This window comes from Bos mutus, chromosome 6, assembly GCF_027580195.1.
Source record: "Bos mutus isolate GX-2022 chromosome 6, NWIPB_WYAK_1.1, whole genome shotgun sequence".
NCBI lineage: Eukaryota > Metazoa > Chordata > Mammalia > Artiodactyla > Bovidae > Bos > Bos mutus.
The window spans coordinates 45,810,288-45,831,286 of record NC_091622.1 but is presented as its reverse complement, the minus strand read 5'-3'; the positions used below and the strand labels follow the sequence as shown (position 1 = coordinate 45,831,286).

Here is a 20,999-nt window from a genome sequence, read left to right as displayed (position 1 = left end):
GAAACGGATGGGCTTCTCACTACCTATCTAATTATCAATTACAATTATAAATGTCTAGGTGTACAGCTTGGAGATGTCTAGGTGTACAGCTTGGAGACATACATAACAAAAATACATGAGATGTGACCAAAGCCTCTTTGTTCAACCAACTACTCAAATATATCTTTAACTGTGGCTCAAGAGTTATAACTCAGATATATTTTATATTGCTCTATTTTAAAATGAAACAGTCTTTACAGTAGTAAATTCTCTCAAACCTAACTTAAAATACATAGTTGACAACCCTTAATGATAACAATTATAAGAATATAAATGACAGAAACACACTCAAATTTGAAGGAGACTGATATTAAGGCTCTTTATTCTCAGTGTTCATTATCTGTAAAATGACTCATTATCTGTAACATCACTAAAAAAATTAAATGAGAGTACAAATCTCCTAGTTTACCACCCTCAACCTTGCCCTCCAATTCCCATCCCTAGTGTCAACTACAATACAGCAAACACTAAGGCATTCAACAAATAGTTACTGAGTGAGAAAACAGCTATTTATGCAGTATTTTAAAAGACATTCATGTGGTCATTGAGATCAGAAATATCCATTTTTCAATTTTAATAGCAAGAGAAAACAAGTTGATGCTAAGTCAATAAAGAATTATTTTTGAGTACTAAAGGTACAGACTGAGATAACTGCTTTCTAAATTCATAAAATACAATTAGTAAAACTAACTCATAAACTGCATTCCTTAGCAAAGTAATCAAAGAAAATCCCTTAAAGTTTGATGAAAGCTATTCACAGTGTTCCTGTCTACACAAGACAGTGCTTTTGCACACTGAAGCTAAATAAAACATTTATGATATTACCAACTTATTTAATACTTTGCTTCCAGTAAAAGACCAAGATTAAATGAGCAGAGTAAGGCATTAGTGAACTATGTATTTTCATTGTTATTTGAATATCATGCCCTTACAAGGATGGGCAATTAGCCTCCTAAATTTACTATTGGCCCCCAGTAGAAATATGATTCGCAGCCTGCTAAAACTGCTGGCAAGCTGAGGAAGCTTTCTGTGCGCCACCTTTAAATGTCAAAACTCAAGCTTCACGAGTCATGACTAGATCTCAGCTATTAGAGGTTATTCCAGTTCTGATTTATATATTCAAGAATGCTACCAGTAACCATAAAATGAAAAAAAAAAAATCACCACTACAAAAATAAGAAAACTACATTATGGTATCATGGTGCTCTTTACAGGGAACCATGTAAACTTACCTTTCCTTCCAAGTTCAGTTGCTGCATTTCTTGGTCACTATTTCCTATTCCAATAAAAGCACATGGTTGAGATTCCTGTTCTGAACAACCATCGCGTTCCATTTGTTCTTTTTTTTTCTTCCATCCACTGCCCATAAGATATACACAAGGAGGAGGGCAAAAAAACCTAAAACAGAGGGGAGGAAACACAACGCAATTACACTCAAGAAAGCACTTCCTTTTCTTGAACGTATGAATACAAAATCATGTTGAACTATATCAAGTTAGTTTCTAAAGAAACATTTTGGTGAAGCCTTTTGTAATGCAAATAACCATACCCACAGCGCAGAAATCAATACTTCCATTTGTTCCAGTTAAGGTTCATCTATATTGACATTATGCATTCACTTAGCCTAGATACTTTCAGAGCAGGTAACACAAATTTTCACACAGCTCAGAGTTTTGAACACCTGCACTTCAGCAAATCCAATGTACTCCAACATATACAAAAATAAGGTACAACACCACAGAATCTGCAATTAATGGTTAAGGTCTACTCAAAATGATGTACTGTTAATTAATGACATTCTTGGTATGGATATCACTCCTAACTTCATTTGGTAACCAATCTGGAAAACAGAACAGTGCCCAAAGTAGACACTTGCAAAATATTAATACAAGTAAAAGAATTAAAGGCAAAATGGATCATGTTTACTATATATCTTATCACCTAAACACCTGCTGCATGTGGATCAAAGAACAATATATTATGTCCCTTTAACTCAAAGACAACCAACAGATTTGTTTTGTTAGATGTCAATAACCTGCCCTCACAAATTCTTCCCACCTAGAATAACTTCCTTATAATTTTCTCTTAGCAGTTAGATTATTTTGAAGTCTAGCTCAAGCTCCACATTTTACCTAATTCAGAAGACCATGAATCCAGTCCTTATATAGGGGGTAACTCCTTCGCTTGATTACACACATTGACTTATACACACTTTAAAACATTTATTAATATGTCATGTCTCATCAAGGGGCCTGAAAACTCAAATACCTACTCAGATAATAGCCAAGTAAACTCAAATAGTGGCCAGGTAAGTAATCTGAGTGAGTGGACAGGGTGTACAATAAATAAGTAGAAATATTCTTTAATTGTCCAAAGATGTATGTTCCTTCCCTTCTTTATTGAAACACAAAACCTTCAAGGCAATTCCCACTTTTTATATAGTTATAAGCATAGAAATTTCTATCTTAATTCTTTTAAGTTCACTGTAAGGAAAAAAAAAAAGCTTAACTGCAAAGATCATCACCCACTAGTGTGTGGCTCTGATGGCAAGGAAACAACTGAGAACTGCAAGCATTCCCACATGGCTGAACTGAGGGCATGGAGGTCGCGTGTTGGTCACATCCTCCAATTTTCCAGTAGTCACCTAAAACCAAGTTTTATGTAAAATTCCTGATTCTAAAATTTAGCAGCTAATTTATTATTCTTTTTTACCACTTTTTAGGCCAACAATGTACAGACTTTTAAAAAAAAGAAGTGTATCCATGTATATCACACATACACACACACGTGTGCATGCACAGAAACACACAGATACCACCATGCTGGATTTTGTTCTCGGTCCATCCTAAAGGCAGCAGAGTATCTACTTGTTTGCTCCCCCCTCAGCACCTACTATAATACTGACTGAATTGAATCAAAATAAACAAATGGCATCCACATTCTACCAAAGACTACTACTTAAGAGGCAATCTACACACAACTTATAAGAAGTGAGCTGGGTGTTTTTAATTTTCACTAATTCACAAAAATTTACTACATTCCTAGTCTGTATCAGGCACTGGAAAAATATTAGTAGTTAAACAAAAATCCTTGCCCTAAGGGAACTCATACTCTAATAAGACAGACAATTTTAAAAATGTAGATGACTAAAATAAAATATATACTTTAGCTGGTGAGGGGGAAAATAAAGCAAGGAAGGGGTACTTAAAAATGTAAGTGGCTACCAGAGTGGCCAAGGAAAATTTCTTAAAGAAAGTGACCTTGAGTTAGGACCTATGGCCATGGGTATCTGGGGAAGAGCATTTCAGAAGAGGGAACAGCAAGCACAAAAGCTCTGAAGTAGGGAGGACTAACATAGACAGCAGAGAAACAACAGACCAGTGTGGCTGGAGTCCAGAGGAGAACAATAGGATATGAAACCAGGAATAATTGGAAAGTAGACCTAGTAGGCTGAAAGGGTCAGGCTGAGTGAGGAGAAAAACCTTCTGAGGGTCTTCTCATACTTTTCTAAGCCAAGAGAAGGGAATCAGAGTGGCTTTTTTGCCTGTATAACACTCCTTGTTGCCATGAGTACAGAGGTCACAGCAGAGGCACTGGGCTCAGCTCCAGGTCACTCCAAATCTGGAGGGATGCCTAGATTAGCCGGGCAAGTTCTGGAATTTGCTCATTCAAGTCTATACCAGGGATCTCTCTGGCCTCTAATGCTGGGAACTACCCAATACTTATCATGGCACAGACTCAAATTCCTCGCTGGCACACTATTAGGAAGCAGAGAAGGCCTCAATTTTGGAAAACTTATCTCCTATTAGTATTTTATTGAACACTGACAAATAATAGGTCTCCTTAGTAAACTGGTATACAAGCTATAAAACTTGCTGTGTTTTAGTATAGTGTACCAAATATAGTAATCAAATCTCAACAAGTTATCACAAAAGATACTTTTATTTCACATCTGGAAAGAGGTCTAAACTGTTAAAGACTCAGTGAAAGTGAAAAAGAAAATGAAAGTCGCTCAGTCATGTCTGACTTGTGCGACCCCATAGACTATACGGTGCACAGAATTCTCCAGGCCAGAATACTGGAGTGGGTAGCTGTTCCCTTCTCCAGGGGATCTTTCCAACCCAGGAATCGAACCCAGGTCTCACGCATTGCAGGCGGATTCTTTACCAGCTGAGCCACGAGGAAAGCCCAGAAGACTCAGTAGTGCTGGTTTTCTCAAAAGTACTGCGATAAAGTGGTATGAAACCAACAGGGCATAAAATCAGAAAGACTGTCAAGAAATTCTTTATCACTTAAAACACTGACTAAGGTTCTATACTGAAAGTGCTTTCCAGTCATGTAATAAATCTAAGAAAAATGAAGTCTTCAACTGTCTCTAAACTAGCCTTAGTTTTATATCAACTCTACAACTAATTTAAAAAAAGCTGTGATGAAAGAAAATAGCAAATCCAATATAAACATTAAGATTATTTCTACCATGTGATGATGAAATCATATTTTAAACATTCCAATATTGCCACCACCTAAAAAAATCAGCTAATGAATCAAATCTTCATCTTCAGAGACTTCTGCAGTAATATAATAATCAAACAGAAGATAATCATCAATTTAAAAATTACAGACAAATGAAAAGAAATTAAAGGAAGGAAGGGAAGGAAAGAATATCACCTAATTAACAGAAGAAAAATTAATTATATACCTTTACAGTAGTATGTAAATCGATGTTTTTAACTTGGACAGATGGTCAACATGTCCCAATCAGTGAAAAGTCTGAAATCAAGTGGTCAGCTTTCAGAGTTTAACAGCTGCTATGAAAGCATACTTTATGAAACAATGTGCCTTTATTTTCTAATCTTTCCCAGTAGCTGCTGCTGCTGCTGCTAAGTCGCTTCAGTCGTGTCCAACTCTGTGCGACCCCATAGACAGCAGCCCACCAGGCTCCCCTGTCCCTGGGATTCTCCAGGCAAGAACACTGGAGTGGGTTACCATTTCCTTCTCCAGTGCATGAAAGTGAAAAGTGAAAGTGAAGTCGCTCAGTCATGTCCCACCCTTAGCGACCCCATGGACAGCAGCCTTCCAGGCTCCTCCATCCATGGGATTTTCCAGGCAAGAGTACTGGAGTGGAGTGCCACTGCTTTCTCCAGTAGCTACATCTTAGCAACTTAAGCAAACAACGCTTTTATCTACCACTTGGTGGCGATATGCACACATTTATGATTTTATTCATTTCCTAAGTCAAACAATCAGTCTTTATTTTCAGAGAATGATTCAACAACTTTTCCCTCAAATCCTAAGATGAGGTCTGGAAAATACCTTACAGATTCAAAGAAGTCTTTTTATTCAGCCCAATACATAATATCAGACAAAATCTAAACACATCATTTACATTATCTGTCTATTCTGGCAGAATCATTACCCTTTGATGATTATTCATACTTCCCCTAACACAAAGTTGAAGAAACGTTAATACATCAAATGACATTTCCATATCTTTAATGGAAATTTTCCTCTAGACAAAATAATTTTTTCTTTAAGTTTATTTTTCAATCTTGTAAAGAACGTCTTCAATGAAAGGTTAAAACTAACCACTAACGTAAGTGGGATACCAAATGTGTTAAGCAAAGAAATATTCCTTATTAGGCACTAAAGTGAATTCTCAGAACAATTTAAATTTTAGGATAAAACTTCCATCTCAAATATTTCTAGCATCATTCACTGGAATTATTTTGTAAGCCAAGAGGACTGTGGTCATGTCCCCAGGTTACCTCATGCCTAAACTTAGCAGCTTTTCAGAAAGGCCTGAATCTGATCAACAAGAAAGAAAGCAGATATTCCTCTTTCTACTACACTCTACCAAGCAGCAAGGGACAAGACCTCTTCCAGTAAGAAGCCCTGACAATCACCCTGGAGACTGGCCTCCGTTAGCAGCCCCTGACTATTAATACTTTTTAAAAATCAAGTAATTTTGAGACGTTTTTGCCTTTACTGTAAAACTAGTGCCATGTCTCTTCTGGAAATGTTAATAACACAGTACATATAAGAAAGTAGTTACTCTGGCTTTTTTTTTTAATCCTTTCATTTTTTGGAGTCAGAAGCTTAGATTCCTTGATCTTTCCTTAATAGAAAGAAATTGAAAATAAATACAACCATAATAAAAGATAATCACTAAATCACCTATTTTAACTCAATAAGCCACTATAGCTTTATATTTTTAACAGTGACTAGCAAACAGGAATCTTATCTGGGACTTTGAGAAGCTCTTCCCTGTCTGTATCTCCACTGGGTCTCAGTTATCCACTTCAGTATTAAATGACATAGCGACTTTTAAAACTCTTGGCTTAAAAGAGCCTTTTGCATAGTACCTAGAATCTAGCAGGCTGTCAGAAATAAAGAAAAAATGAGTTAATAAATGAATCAAAACACACTAAAAAAATGGATCTTCAAAAATACATGGGTGGGGAGAGGGAAAGCAACACAGCCCAGGTGAGCAGCTATACAATGAACTTGTTAAGTTAAATTATTCCTATTTTCACTGTTGTTGTTCAGTTACTAAGTCATGTCCGACTCTTTGCAACCCCACGGACTGCAGCACACCTGGCTCCTCTGTATTTCACTATCTCCTGGAGTTTGCTCAAATTCATGTCCATTGAGTCGGTGATGCCATCCAATCATCTTATCCTCTGTCGACCCCTTCTTCTCCTGCCCTCAATCTTTTCCAGCATCAGAGTCTTTTCCAATGAGTCAGGTGGCCAGAGTACTGAAGCTTGAGCTTTAGCATCAATCCTTCCAATGAATATTCAGGACTGATTTCCTTTAGGACTGACTGTTTTGATCTCCTTGCAGTCCAAGGGACTCTCAAGAGGCTTCTCCAGTATCACAATACAAAAGCATCAATTATCGGCACTCAGCCTTTTTTATGGTCCAGCTCTCATATCCATACATGACTACTGTAATCACCTCTGTTGGCAAAGTGATGTCCCTACTTTTTAATATGCTGGCTGTCTAGGTTTGTCATAGCTTTTCTTCTGAGAAGCAAGCATCTTTTAATTTCATGGTTGCAGTCAGTCTGCATTGATTTTGGAGCCCAAGAAAATAAAATCTGTCACCGCTCCCAGTTTTTCCCCTTCTATTTGCCATGAAGTGATGGGACCAGATGCTACGATCTTAGTTTTTTAATACTGAGTTTCAAGCCCGGTTTTTCACTCTCCTCTTTCACCTTCATCAAGAGGCCCTTTAGTTCCTCTTTACTTTCTGCCATTACTGTGATATCATGTGCGTATCTGAAGTTGTTGATATTTCTCCTGACAATCTTGATTCCAGCTTGTGAGCTATCAAACCCAGCATTTCGTATGATATACTCTGCATAAAAGATAAATAACCAAGATGACAATATACAGCTTTGACGTACTCCTTTCCCAATTTTGAACCAGTCAGTTATCCCATGTCCAGTTCTAACTGTTGCTTCTTGACTCACACACAGGTTTCTCAAGAGACAGGTAAGGTGGTCTGGTAATCCCATCTCCTTAAGAATTTTTCAGTTTGTTGTGATCAACACAGTCAAAGGCTTTAGCATAGTCAATGAAGCAGATGATTTTCTGGAACTTCCTTGCTTTTTCCACAATCCAATGAATATTGGCAATTTATCTCTGCTTCCTTTGCCTCTTTGGAACACAGCTTGTACATCTAGAAGTTCTTGGTTCACATAGTGCTGAAGCCTAGCTTGAAGGATTTTGAGCATGACCTTGCTATATAGCATGTGAAATGAGAGCAACTGTATGATGTTTTGAGCATTCTTTGGCATTGCTCTTCTTTGAGACTGGAATGAAAACTAATCTTTTCCAGTTCTGTGGCCACTGCTGAGTTTTCCAAATTTGCTGACATATTGAGCACAACACTTTAAAAGAAGATGTTCCTTTAGGATTTTAAATAGCTCAGCTGGAATTCCACCACTTCCACCTCTAGCTTTGTTTGTAGTTATGCTTCCTAAGATCCACTTAACTTCATACTCTACGATGTCGAGCGCTAGGTGAATGACCACATCACTGTGGCTATCCAGGTCATTAAGACCTTTTTTGTATGGTTTTTCTGTGTATTCTTGCCACCTCTTCTTAATCTCTTTTGCTTCTGATAGGTCCTTACTATTTCTGTCCTTTAACATGCCCATCCTTGCATGAAATGCTCTCTTGACATCTCCAATTTTCTTGAAGAGATCTCTAGTATTTTCTATTCTATTGTCTACCATCCCATTTCTAAAGTCTCTGATCTGTTGTTTCCTAACTAATGCACTCCTATTTACAAGATTCTTCTAAAGATTAAAACTTTAAAACATCTGTAAGGCATTTCCTGAACAATGTCTAGATCATGACTGGATAAAGGAAAGCTGTTCCTTCTTCACCATGAGGTGCAACACCGGCCTTTTAGATCCATCTCAAGTAATGAAGGTACTGACTTGGTTTGCTTTGCTTAGGAGTTTAAAAAAAAAAAGAAAAAAAAGACCGTCTCCTGTATTTACATGAGGTCATGGGGCAGGGAGACCTGAATACCCAGTATCAACTTCATGCAAAAAGGGGCCACTATCTTGATTTGGCTTCTATGTCCCAAACCATAGGTACCAACTTCTTCTAGTATTTGAATCAGATGATTAAGTTTCATGAGTAATCAGAAATTTAGAGAACTTGAATAACTAAAAACGAACACTTAACAATATGAGTCCTAAATACTGTTTTCAGCTGCTAATCCTCTTTGATGATAAGATTATCAACTAAATAGTTTCAGCTCAGATTTAGAGGACTTTGAGAAACAGACTATTTAAAAAATTTTTAGCACATTCAATCAATGTACTCCATTTCCTTTCTCTTATACATATGCTAAGATTTCCTTTATCTCACAAACTCAAAGATTTTGTGGAATCGAAAAGACTCCACTCATTCCTTTCAATCCAATACTTAAACCTAAATTTTCATTCCTTCTTCCAGTTCAGTTTTATTACCTTTCGAGCCAACCCAAAAAATCTTTCATGTTCCTCCATAAGCAGCCTTGTCCACCAAAGCATGTTATTTTATGCTTAACATAAAAATGCTATCTGAAAGACAAAGACTTGAGAAACTATTAACAGAAAAATTCTAGGAACTAAGTGAAAAAAACAAGTAACAAAACCCCACAAGTATATGCCAAAAATGTTGAAATTTAAAAGATACTAAGATAAACACTAAATATTAAAATGTTATCTAATTTTGGCTAATCTGATTTATAGGTCATTTCTGTAAGGCCACATTCACATAATATGAGCACCAGCTCAACTCTGCTGTTTTTCCCTTAACCTGAACAGGCACACAGTCAAGGTGGAAAGGGCTGGGAGTACTTTTCTTCACAATCACTCCATAATTCAATTCTGGGGTCTGTTTAAGCCTTTTCTTTTTAAAATGGTAATATTGAGGTCATATTTCTTTATAAAACTACATTTTGCACCAAAAGGAAAACTACTTTTTGAATGAGCTAATGTACCACAGAAGTACTTAGGGAATACTATAGAGTCCTGAATAAAAATTATGGATTATTTCATTTTGTGAAATGAGGGATTTAGCCAGAGGATCTATACTAAATAGAAACAATAGAGACAAATCCTGTACTTTTCACTTTGTACTTGCAAATAACCCAATAACAGAAACCATTCTCTTACTTGCATATCAATACATCATTTGTAAATTCATCTGATAACTATTAACTATCCACAAAAAGAAAAAATAATCTTACCTTTTTTCATTTCCATATGACTTCTGTGCAACTTTTGCATGAAGAATAAGCACTGTTTGATCCCCTCGCTCTTTTAAATAATTTCGCATAGCTTCTCTAAAATAAAATATAAATATTACTATTACAGGAGTAAGATTTGGAATATTACTATGTTCTGTAAAAAGAATGCTTAAATGTTTCAAACAAGTAAATCTAAAAATGAAAGCAATAAAGCAAAACAAACCATAACTAATTTAAAAAGTATTATACAATGAAGAAATAAATACTGCTCGTCTTCAACAGTATACTTTTTTCTCTGCAAAGAAGCTGTCCCTCACTATAGGAATTTATGATATAACTCAATTAAACCAAACTTACAACTTATAGAGTAACTAGAAACACCAAGTACATTGCTTATTAGGCTTTAAACCCTTTGTAAAATTAATCATGAGCAATATTTTTGTACTTAATAATCTAATTCACCACTAATACTAGGGCCTCTCCTCCAGCTATTAGAATGAGTGTTTTTCACCAAATACAAATCCATAAGAAATTCTCAGGTCATTCAAATTTAGTATTACATGTTCTTAAAATAACAACCCTACAAAAGGAATAAGAAAGGGCTATTATTTATATACAAACTCATAATTACTCTCAATGATGTTACTAAACACAAAGTTTAATAAAAGATAATTCAAATTAGGGAAGAACAATTAAATTTTGGAAAAAATACAATGTTAACTGTTTTGGGTACAAAGTACTCCAACTATCCATTTATTACGCAAATACTGTAAAAAAAGTTCAATGTCTTAAAAACATTTATCAATTATTTTGCTAAGCAATACAACAGAATACAAAGAACCCAAGGTCTACACAAGTCAAACTTTCACATATCTGAATCAGCAGAATCCTAATTCTTAAGATGTTTAACACATTACAAAATTAAAGCAGAAGTGCTTCAAAAACAATCATCAAGAAGCACTTTTAATACACTGAATACTGTTTTATTTATAAGTAAAAAGACAAATGTGTAAGAGAACAGCTATAGAATAATGAAAAGTGAAGTGAAAGAGTTAGTTGCTCAGTTGTGTCTGAGTCTGTGCTACCCCATGGACTGCCAGGCTCCTTTGTCCATGGGATTCTCCAGGCAAGAATACTGCAGTGGGTTGCCATTTCCTTCTCCAGGGGATCTTCCCGACCCAGGGATGGAACGTGGGTCTCAAACATTGCAGGCAGACTCTTTACGGTCTGAGCCACTACGGAAGCTCACAGAATAGTAGTAAGTTATCAAAGGTGGGGAAATTACACTTGAAGCACTCTGAAACTAAGTGGCCTGGGGCATATCTCTTAACCTCATCTAGCTTGGTTTCTGTATCTGGTAATAAGAATAATGCTGACGTAATATAGAGTGGTTGAGGATAAATGAGATGATCTAGATGACAGTGTTTATATTTACTGATTCAAGGCACACAAGGTAACACTGGAATCTAACAGATTGAGAATTAATCCTTACCACAGGAACAAAGCTCAAAGTCCAGTAAAGACAGTAAAACATATTTGGAAAACAAATTGTAATGAAATACATGAGAGGGATTGGGGGCAGGAGGAGAAGGGGATGACAGAGGATGAGATGGCTGGATGGCATCACTGACTTGATGGACGTGAGTCTGAGTGATCTCCGGGAGTTGGTGATGGACAGGGAGGCCTGGCGAGCTGCGATTCATGGCGTCGCAAAGAGTCGGACACGACTGAGCGACTGAACTGAACATGGTTCAAATAGAGGTCTGACCAAAAGTTTTGCCAAGAGAACACACTGGTCATATCAAACACCCTCTTCCAACAACACAAGAGAAGACTCTACACATGGACACCACCAGATGGTCAACACCAAAATCAGACTGATTACGTTCTTTGCAGCCAAAGATGGAAAAGCTCTATACAGTCAGCAAAAACAAGACGGGGAGCTGACTGTACCTCAGATCATGAACTCCTTATTGCCAAATTCAGACTTAAATTGAAGAAAGTAGGGAAAACCACTGGACCATTCAGGTATGACCTAAGTCAAATCCCTATGATTATACAGTGGAAGTGAGAAATAGATTTAAGGGACCAGATCTGATAGAGTGCCTGATGAATTATGGACAGAGGTTCCTGACACTGTACAAGAGACAGGGATCAAGACCATCCCCGTGGAAAAGAAATGCAAAAAAGCAAAATGGCTTTACATTACAAATAGCTTTTCATTACAAATAGCTGTGAAAAGAAGAGAAGCAAAAGGAGAAGCAAAGGAGAAAAGGAAAGATATAATCATCTGAATGCAGAGTTCCAAAGAATAGAAAAGAGAGATAAGAAAGCCTTCCTCAGCAATCAGTGCGAAGAAATAGAGGAAAACAACAGAATGGGAAAGACCAGAGATTTCTTCAAGAAAATTAGAGATACGAAGGGAAGATTTCATGCAAAGATGGGCTCGATAAAGGACAGAAATGGTATGGACCTAACAGAAGCAGAAGATATTAACAAGAGGTGGTAAGAATACACAGAAGAACTGTACAAAAAAGATTTTCACGACCAAGATAATCACGATGGTGTGATCACTCACCTAGAGCCAGACATCCTGGAATGTGAAGTCAAGTGGGCCTTAGAAAGCATCATTACGAACAAAGAGGGTGGAGGTGATGGAATTCCACTTGAGCTATTTCAAATCCTGAAAGATGATGCTGTGAAAATGCTGCACTCAATATGCCAGCAAATTTGGAAAACTCAGCAGTGGCCACAGGACTGGAAAAGGTCAGTTTTCATTCCAATCCCAAAGAAAGGCAATGCCAAAGAATGCTCAAACTACCGCACAATTGCACTCATCTCACACGCTAGGAAAGTAATGCTCAAAATTCTCCAAGCCAGGCTTCAGCAATACGTGAACCGTGAACTTCCAGATGTTCAGGCTGGTTTTAGAAAAGGCAGAGGAACCAGAAATCAAATTGCCAACATCTGCTGGATCATGGAAAAACACGAGAGTTCCAGAAAAACATCTATGTCTGCTTTACTGACTATGCCAAAGCCTTTGACTGTGTGGATCACAATAAACTGTGGAAAATTCTGGAAGAGATGGGAATACCAGACCACCTGACCTGGCTCTTGAGAAGCCTATTTGCAGGTCAGGAAGCAACAGTTAGAACTGGACATGGAACAACAGACTGGTTCAAATAGGAAGAGGAGTACGTCAAGGCTGTATATTGTCACCCTGATTATTTAACTTCCATGCAGAGTACATAATGAGAAACGCTGGACTGGAAGAAGCACAAGCTGGAATCAAGATTGCTGGGAGAAATATCAATAACCTCAGATATGCAGATGACACCACCCTTATGGCAGAAAGTAAAGAGGAACTCAAAAGCCTCTTGATGAAAGTGAAAGTGGAGAGTGAAAAAGTTGGCTTAAAGCTCAACATTCAGAAAACTAAGATCATGGCATCTGGTCCCATCACTTCATGGGAAATAGATGGGGAAACAGTGGAAAGAGTGTCAGACTTTATCTTTTGGGACTCCAAAATCTCTGCAGATGGTGACTGCAGCCATGAAATTAAAAGATGCTTACTCCTTGGAAGGAAAGTTATGACCAACCTAGATAGCATATCAAAAAGCAGAGACATTACTTTGTCAACAAAGGTCCATCTAGTCAAGGCTATGGTTTTTCCAGTAGTCATGTATGGATATGAGAGTTGGACTCTGAAGAAAGCTGAGTACTGATGAATTGATGCTTTTGAACTGTGGTGTTGAAGAAGACTCTTGAGAGTCCCTTGGACTACAAGGAGATCCAACCAGTCCATCCTAAAGGAGATCAGCCCTGGGATTTCTTTGGAAGGAATGATGCTAAAGCTGAAACTTCAATACTTTGGCCACCTCATGCAAAGAGTTGACTCATTGGAAAAGACCCTGATGCTGGGAAGGATTGGGGGCAGGAGGAGAAGGGGATGACAGAGATGAGATGGCTGGATGGCATCACCGACTCGATGGACATGAGTTTGAGTAAACTCCAGAAGTTGGTGATGGACAGGGAAGCCTGGCGTGCTGCGATTCATGGGGTCGTAAAGAGTCAGACACGACTGAGCGACTGAACTGAACTGATGTAAAGGAGGGCAGAGGTAATAAAGGACCCTGATTCAATCCCTGGTCCGGGAAGATCCCGCATGCTGCGGAGTAACCAAGCCCAAGCGCCACAACTACTGGGCTCTCGCTCTAGAGTCCTTGAGCCACAACCATTGAGTCGTTCTGCAACCACTGTAGCCTATGTGCCCTTGAGACCGTGCTCCACAACAAGAGAAGCCGCGGTAAAGAGAAGACTGTGCACCACAATGAAGAGGAGTCCCCGCTAGCCGCAGCTGGAGAAAAAAGCATGCGCAGCAACAAAGACCCAGCACGGCCAAAAATAAATAAATCTTTAAAAAAAATTTAAATAATAAATATAAAAGTTTACGTTAATTCAAATCCCACCCTATGACAGATGATGATAAAAGCAATAGCATGTAATAAAATTCTTAAAATACCTAGAAAACACTTAAAATCTTAAAAAAAAAAAAAAAATCCATCTCTTTGAAACTGGGAAAAGATCATCATTTAATTTTATCCCAAAGTGAAAGTGTTAGTTGCTCAGTCCTGTCCAACTCTTTATAACCCCATGGACTGCAGCCCACCAGGCTCCACTGTCCATGGACTTTTCCAGGCAAGAACACTGGAATGGGTTGCCATTTTCTTCTCCAGGGGATCTTCCCAATACAGGGTTGGAACCTGGGTCTCCCACATTGCAGTCAGATTCTTCACCATCTGAGCCACCAAACCCCATTACCAAAAAAACACCATGCTGTGATTCCCCTGGTGGTCCAGTGGCTAAGACTCAGCGACCCGAAAGGAGGGGGTCGGAGTTTGATCCCTGATCACAGAATTAGATCCAACATGCTGCAACTAAGACTTCACATGCAGGCAACTAACAAAAAGATCCCACATGCAGTAATGAAGATCCAAAATCTCACGAGCTAAAACTAAAGAAACAAAATCATAAAAAAAAAGAAAAAGCGCCATGCTGTGGAATCTGGATTTTCAATGGACACAAAAGGCAACGTAAGATCTTAAGGGTTTTTTTTAAGACATACAGTCAATTTTATTTTTCAGTTAATTTTAGTGGTGAAATAGGGAAAGGACTTTAGAAAGCACAGAGAAAAACTTGAAATAAGGCTGACACACTAAGGAAGAGGTAATAGAAGATAGTACAGAAGACAACTTTTAAGTGTTTTGTTTCAGGAGAGGCAAGTGTATAATAAGTTCCATCATATTTGACAAATGTCGACTCTGAAATGCCCCAGAACTCCAAGCTGGTAGGTTGTTGGAAATAACCACCTGTAGTTCCTGAGAAGGATCTGGGCTGGAAAAGTAGGGTTCATTGGTATATAGCTCACAACTAAAGCCATGGAAGTGAATTAAATCTCTGAGAAAGAAAACACAGTGATGGGAATGTCAAGAAGAAAACGTATAAAAGGAAATGAAGAAGAACCAGTAAGGGTAGAACTGAAACTGTCTATGAGACGCTAAGGAAGGAGACAACCTCAAAAAAAGGTAACAATCAAGAGTGAGATGCTGCAAAGGTGTAAGTCTCTAATTTTAGCAAGAAGTCAGCCACCAGCTAACAAAAAGTCTTACCAATTTTTGTAAAATGAGAGTCTGCTGTGATGCCTAACAGGTCAGAAGAAGGCCATAGGTACTACTGATATTTGAAAATACTCTAGGGAATGGAGAAAGACGCTGACAATGTAAATGACTGAAAATCTGTACTGAAGGACTGGCTAATGCTGAAATTCATAAATGATAGTGACAATTCCCACTAACATTCCAAGGGAATAGACAGCACATTCTCAAACCTGCTGGGTAGTGGACAAGTGGTGTAGCATGAAGAGGATAAGGATAATACGGGATCTGAGGCGCGACTAAGTCATATGACTGACCAAAGTGTTCAAGGTAGATAAGGAAACAAAAGCTAAGCCAGAAGGTCAGTATCTTGACAAAACTGACACAGATGTCCAGTCACTGGCATAAAATGTGAATAGTTGCAATATACTTGAAAAAAAAATTTTAAGAAGCAATTTCAAATATATTTCCCCATACTGGATTCTACTTGCATTATAGTCTCTATTATATCATTTAGCAATTACTTAGTGTGTCAGATGTCAGGGCTTTTCCCTTGTCATCCCAAACAGTATGCAAAGCCTCTAAGACACACTATCAGACACATTTTAGAAATGGAGGAACAGTTAAGTAACTTTCCAAAATGACACTGAAGTCTCAGGATTCAAACTTAGGCAGTCTGGCTCTTGAAGACAAAATTAATATTATTAGATATTTTGCACTGGTTATGAGCCCAGTTTTGGTATAAAACAGGGGTCTGAATCTTAACTCTTATCAATTACTAAGCCTGAGTTTTCTCACCTGTTTAAAAAAAAATGACATTAATAGCTCATATTGTGAAAAATATTTTAAATTAAGTATCCCCACAATCTGACAAATATCAAGGGTCAGGCAACTCTACCTATTATTATTATTTTCTTAGAACAGCAGGAGGAAGCGGGCAGGAGGTAGAGGTTGGAAGACTTCCACTTAAGTTTGACAGCAAACTTGAAAGGAAGGGACCAGGAGGTAAAGGATCAGGTGTCCCACCTGACTTGCAAGGCACGAGTTTCTGCAAGCGTAACAGGTAGGCTACACTTTTATCCGTCTTCCCATTAAAGATTTATTGAGAGCCCATTACTTCCCAGGCACTGGTTATCATGCTAGCTGCTCATATTGGAAGTAACTGTTCACAACGTCATCATGACAAAAGAGTACAGATCTCAACATATTTATGATGAATGCAAGATAGCTCCAGTTTTCCTTGTCTTTTCCCTTCATATTTATAATACAAATTCTTGAAAAAGCCACTAAAAACTTTTAATAATAGTTGTTCTGTAATAACAATTTAACAAACATCTTCAACAAGAAAAAATCCAGTTTGTTAATAGAATATCAAACATTAAAATTATGTTCTCTGGCAATTGTAGGTTGATAGTTCTATTTCGTACCTTAAAGAGCCATTAAAAAAAATTAAGGTAATATACTCAAAAGAAACACAATTAAAAAGTAAAGCCCATGAAGTGATAGCCCATATGCTCTTCACTCAAACAGAGTAGAGTGTCTTCAAATGAACAGGTTTTCAATCTAGGCACTGTTGACATCCTGGGCTAAACAATTCTCTGGTGTGAGGGGGCTGTACAGCACACCGGAGGGTGTTTAGCAGTATCTCTAACTTCTACCGATTAGAAGCCAATAACACCTTTCCTCAATGTGTGACAACCAAAAATGTCTCCAGATATTGCCAAATATCAGAGGGGTGGGGCAATTTACCTGGGATGAAAATAAGTGGATTAAAGAAAACCAAAATTGTTCCTTCCAACAGTAAGATGAGAAAATCATCCAATGTCTTTTTAAGAAAGAACAAGGGAAATTTTATTTGAAAACAATATAGGTGCTATAAGGACCTTACCAGTAGAATTACTACTTTGTATTGCTGAATTATTAAAAAAAAAAACAAAAAAAAACAGTGACAATAAAGCTGAAACTCATAATCTGTTTTAACAGTTACTATTTAACAAGTTTTGAAGTTTATGTATTCTTTAATTCATTCCATAATTCCTTATAAAATATTCATTCTGAATGGAAGCCAATTAAAAATTATTTGAAGAAGAGTATAGAGCAACTATTTTTGAGTTTTCTTACTTAAAACACATTTAGCTTAAATGTTTAGAAAAGCAGAAATTTTTATCAATATTTTTTACTAACATGAAATCATGGCAAATGCCATTATAATTTGACATGGTTAAATTATTACTTTGTCAACCTTCTGACTCTTTTTTCCTTTATAAATGTGTACTTTTTATATTGCAAGCAAAATTCAAAAAAGAATATCCTTAATGGTGCTAACCCCTAATCATCTGAAAATAGAACCCTTACTTCCTGACCGCATTCAGTTAAGCCGCCATGACTGCGGCAAAGGGTGCGTAAGTGATTTAAACCATGCGCGCGCGCGCACCCGCACGTGTGTGTTTGTGTTGGGGGCTGGGGATTGTGGGGAAGGCATTTGAGCTGGGAACTAACCATAGCCAATTCCAAATACTCAAGAAGAATGGTGGCCCACAAAGATGGAAAGTCTAAACTGTCACCCTTACCAACGGAATCAGTCTCTGTACTCCTCAAATTGGATTTTTGTCACTTGTAAAATCCAAATAATAAAGGTTCCAACATGAACTGTCTGCTGGTAAAGAAACTTATTTTTGTTGCATTAAGTAATTCCACACATACACCCAACACCTGCAAACATTTCAGAGCGCTGCAGAGTACAGTTTGAGAAAAACTGGGAGGCCTGGCATGCTGCAGTCCATGGGGTCGCAGAGTTGGACATGATGAGCAACTGAACTGAACTGACTATAGGCCACAGAAAACCATGCCAGTTGTTTCTGTATCTCAGTATAAAACCTGGTTATTCTGGTGTTTTAATCCATAGTCAAGTAAAGTCAGTTATATCTGTGATCCACATTAAGGGGACTATCTTCAAGAGAGTGGGATGCCCTTGAGAGTTAGCATTCAATTCCTACCATATGTATTCATCTATATATCCAGAAGAATGTAGTATTTTTAAAAAGTGAAATGCTTAACAGTACATAGTATTAACTATACTTAATCAAAAATAACTCTGTATCAGTAAAATAGTACTTTTAGAACACTATCCAAAAGATCATCCTCTAAGTAACAACGTATTTTTTTAAACTACTGCTTAATTTGGAAGACAGGGATTAGAAGAGGATAGGTTTAAAAGATTATTTTTTTAAAGAAAGAAACTCTGAATTAAACTCTCCAACCTCCATACACTCCCAGAGATACAAAATTCCTTATCATTCTGCATAAAGGATTTCTTTAGCACTTCTTACAGAGAAGGCAATGGCACCCCACTCCAGTACTTTTGCCTGGAAAATCCCATGGATGGAGGAGCCTGGTAGGCTGCAGTCCATGGGGTCGCTAGAGTCGGACAAGACTGAGCAACTTCACTTTCATTTTTCACTTTCATGCACTGGAGAAGGAAATGGCAACCCACTCCAGTGTTCTTGCCTGGAGAATCCCAGAGACGGGAAGTCTGGTGGGCTGCCATCTCTGGGGTCGCACAGAGTCGGACATGACTGAAGCAACTTAGCAGCAGCAGCAGCAGCACTTCTTATAGCTCGGGCCTGTTTATGATTGATTCCTTTTCAGTTTCTTATGTTGAAAACTGTCTTTGTTTTTGCCTTTGCTGGGTCTAGAACTCTAGGTTGCCATATTTTCCCCCCTTGAGAACTTAAATACTCTTGTTCCACTGTCCTCTTCTTCCTAGCAAGGTTTCAGATGAAAAACCTCTGTCACGCTATCTTTGTTCCTCTGTATATAATGTATCATTTTTCTCTGTTCCATTTAATATTTTCTCTTTATCACTGTGGTTAAGCAGTCTAGTCAAGGCTACGGTTTTTCCAGTGGTCATGTATGGATGTGAGGGTTGGACTATGAGGAAAGCTGAGCACCGAAGAACTGATGCTTTTGAACTGTGGTGCTGGAGAAGACTGTTGAGAGTTCCTTAGACTGCAAGAAGATCCAACCAGTCCATCCTAAAGGAGATCAGTCCTGGGTGTTCATTGGAAGGACTGATGTTGAAGCTGAAACTCCAATACTTTGGCCACCTGATGTGAAGAGCTGACTCATTTGGAAAGACCCTGATGCTGGGAAAGATTGAGGGCAGGAGAAGGGCACGACAGAGGATGAGATGGTTGAATGGCATCATCGACTTGATGGACATGGGTTTGGGTGAACTCCAGGAGTTGGTGATGGACAGGGAGGCCTGGCATGCTGCGGTTCATGGGGTCGCAAAGAGTCAGACACAACTGAGCGACTGATCTGAACTGAACTGAACTAAGCCGTTTGATGATGATGTGTTTCCAGAAATAAACGGTAATAGTTTTTGCACTTGGGGTTCACTGAGTTTTAGAATTGTTGTTTTATTATATAGTTTTCAGCAAATTTAGAAAATTTTCACTCATTATCTCTTGCAACCCACTCTGGTACTCTTGCCTGGAAAATCCCATGGATGGAGGAGCTTGGCAGGCTACAGTCCATGGCGTCGCAAAGAGTCAGACATGACTGAGCAACTTCACTTTCTTTTTCTTTCTTTCCCCTTCAATGACTTCAATGACATGTGTATTGGTCCATTTGAAAATAAAATACAGTTCACTAATGATATTTTTCAGACATTTTATCTGTGTGCTTCATTTTGGATAGCTTCTATTAGTATGCCTTCAAGTTTACTAATTTCTTCGGTAGCATGTATCTGTAATTAATACAAGTGTATTTTTTCATTTAAATAGTTTAGTTTTCATTTCTACAAATGTGAATTGGATCTTCTCTTTTTTTAAATCTTCCATGTCCTTTATTTAACTTCCAATCTCTCTTCCAGCTCAGGGATCTGCAATTACAGCCTATAGGCCAAATGCAACCTACCACCTATAGTAGAAATAAAGTTATATTCCAGTATACAGTAATGTCCATTCATTTAGACATTGTGTCTGGCTACTTTTGCGATACAATAAAGTTGAATAGTTACAACAGAGGCTGTTCAGGCCACAAAAATATTTACCATTTTATCCTTTGACACAAATTTTGTACAGTCCTGATCTTAGCTTCTTAAACATAAAGAAGACAAATGTAATTAACAGTCTTAATGCCTTTTTCTATCATCTGTGTCACTTCTGGGTTGGTTTTAATGGACTGGTTTTTCTTATTATGAACCATTTTCCTACATTTTTTATTTTTACCATATGTTAAGACACAATGAATTTTACCATCTTTTTGAGTGCTGCATATTTTTCCATTTTTAAATATTCCTGAGCTTTGTTCTAGTTCTAAATTAAGTTATTTAGAAAATGTTTGATCCTTTCAAACTTGCTTAAGGTTTTTAGGTGAAACCAGAGCAGCATTTAGTTTAGGCCTAATTTTGTACCACTGAAACCAAACTCTTCTGAATACTCTAGTTGATGCACTGTGAATTATGAGCTTTTTTTCCCACTTTGACTACTGGCAACAGGCACAATTCATAGAATTGAGAGAGCTCTAGGAATTCTTTCCTCTAATTCT

At 37.7% G+C, this 20,999-nt stretch overlaps 1 protein-coding gene across 5 annotated transcripts in view; it reads right to left on the bottom strand.

Moving 5' to 3' along the window:
• Positions 1-20,999, bottom strand: part of RBPJ (recombination signal binding protein for immunoglobulin kappa J region) — a 241,823-nt gene that overhangs the window by 18,654 nt on the left and 202,170 nt on the right. For all 5 annotated transcript variants that reach the window (XM_070372236.1, XM_070372235.1, XM_005897093.3 and 2 more), the window contains 2 exons: positions 9,793-9,888; positions 1,272-1,437 (listed from right to left, as the gene is read on the bottom strand). In XM_070372236.1, the coding sequence (XP_070228337.1) occupies positions 1,272-1,437; positions 9,793-9,881 (255 nt within the window). In that variant the 5' untranslated portion in view covers positions 9,882-9,888. The remainder of the gene's footprint in view (positions 1-1,271; positions 1,438-9,792; positions 9,889-20,999) is intronic.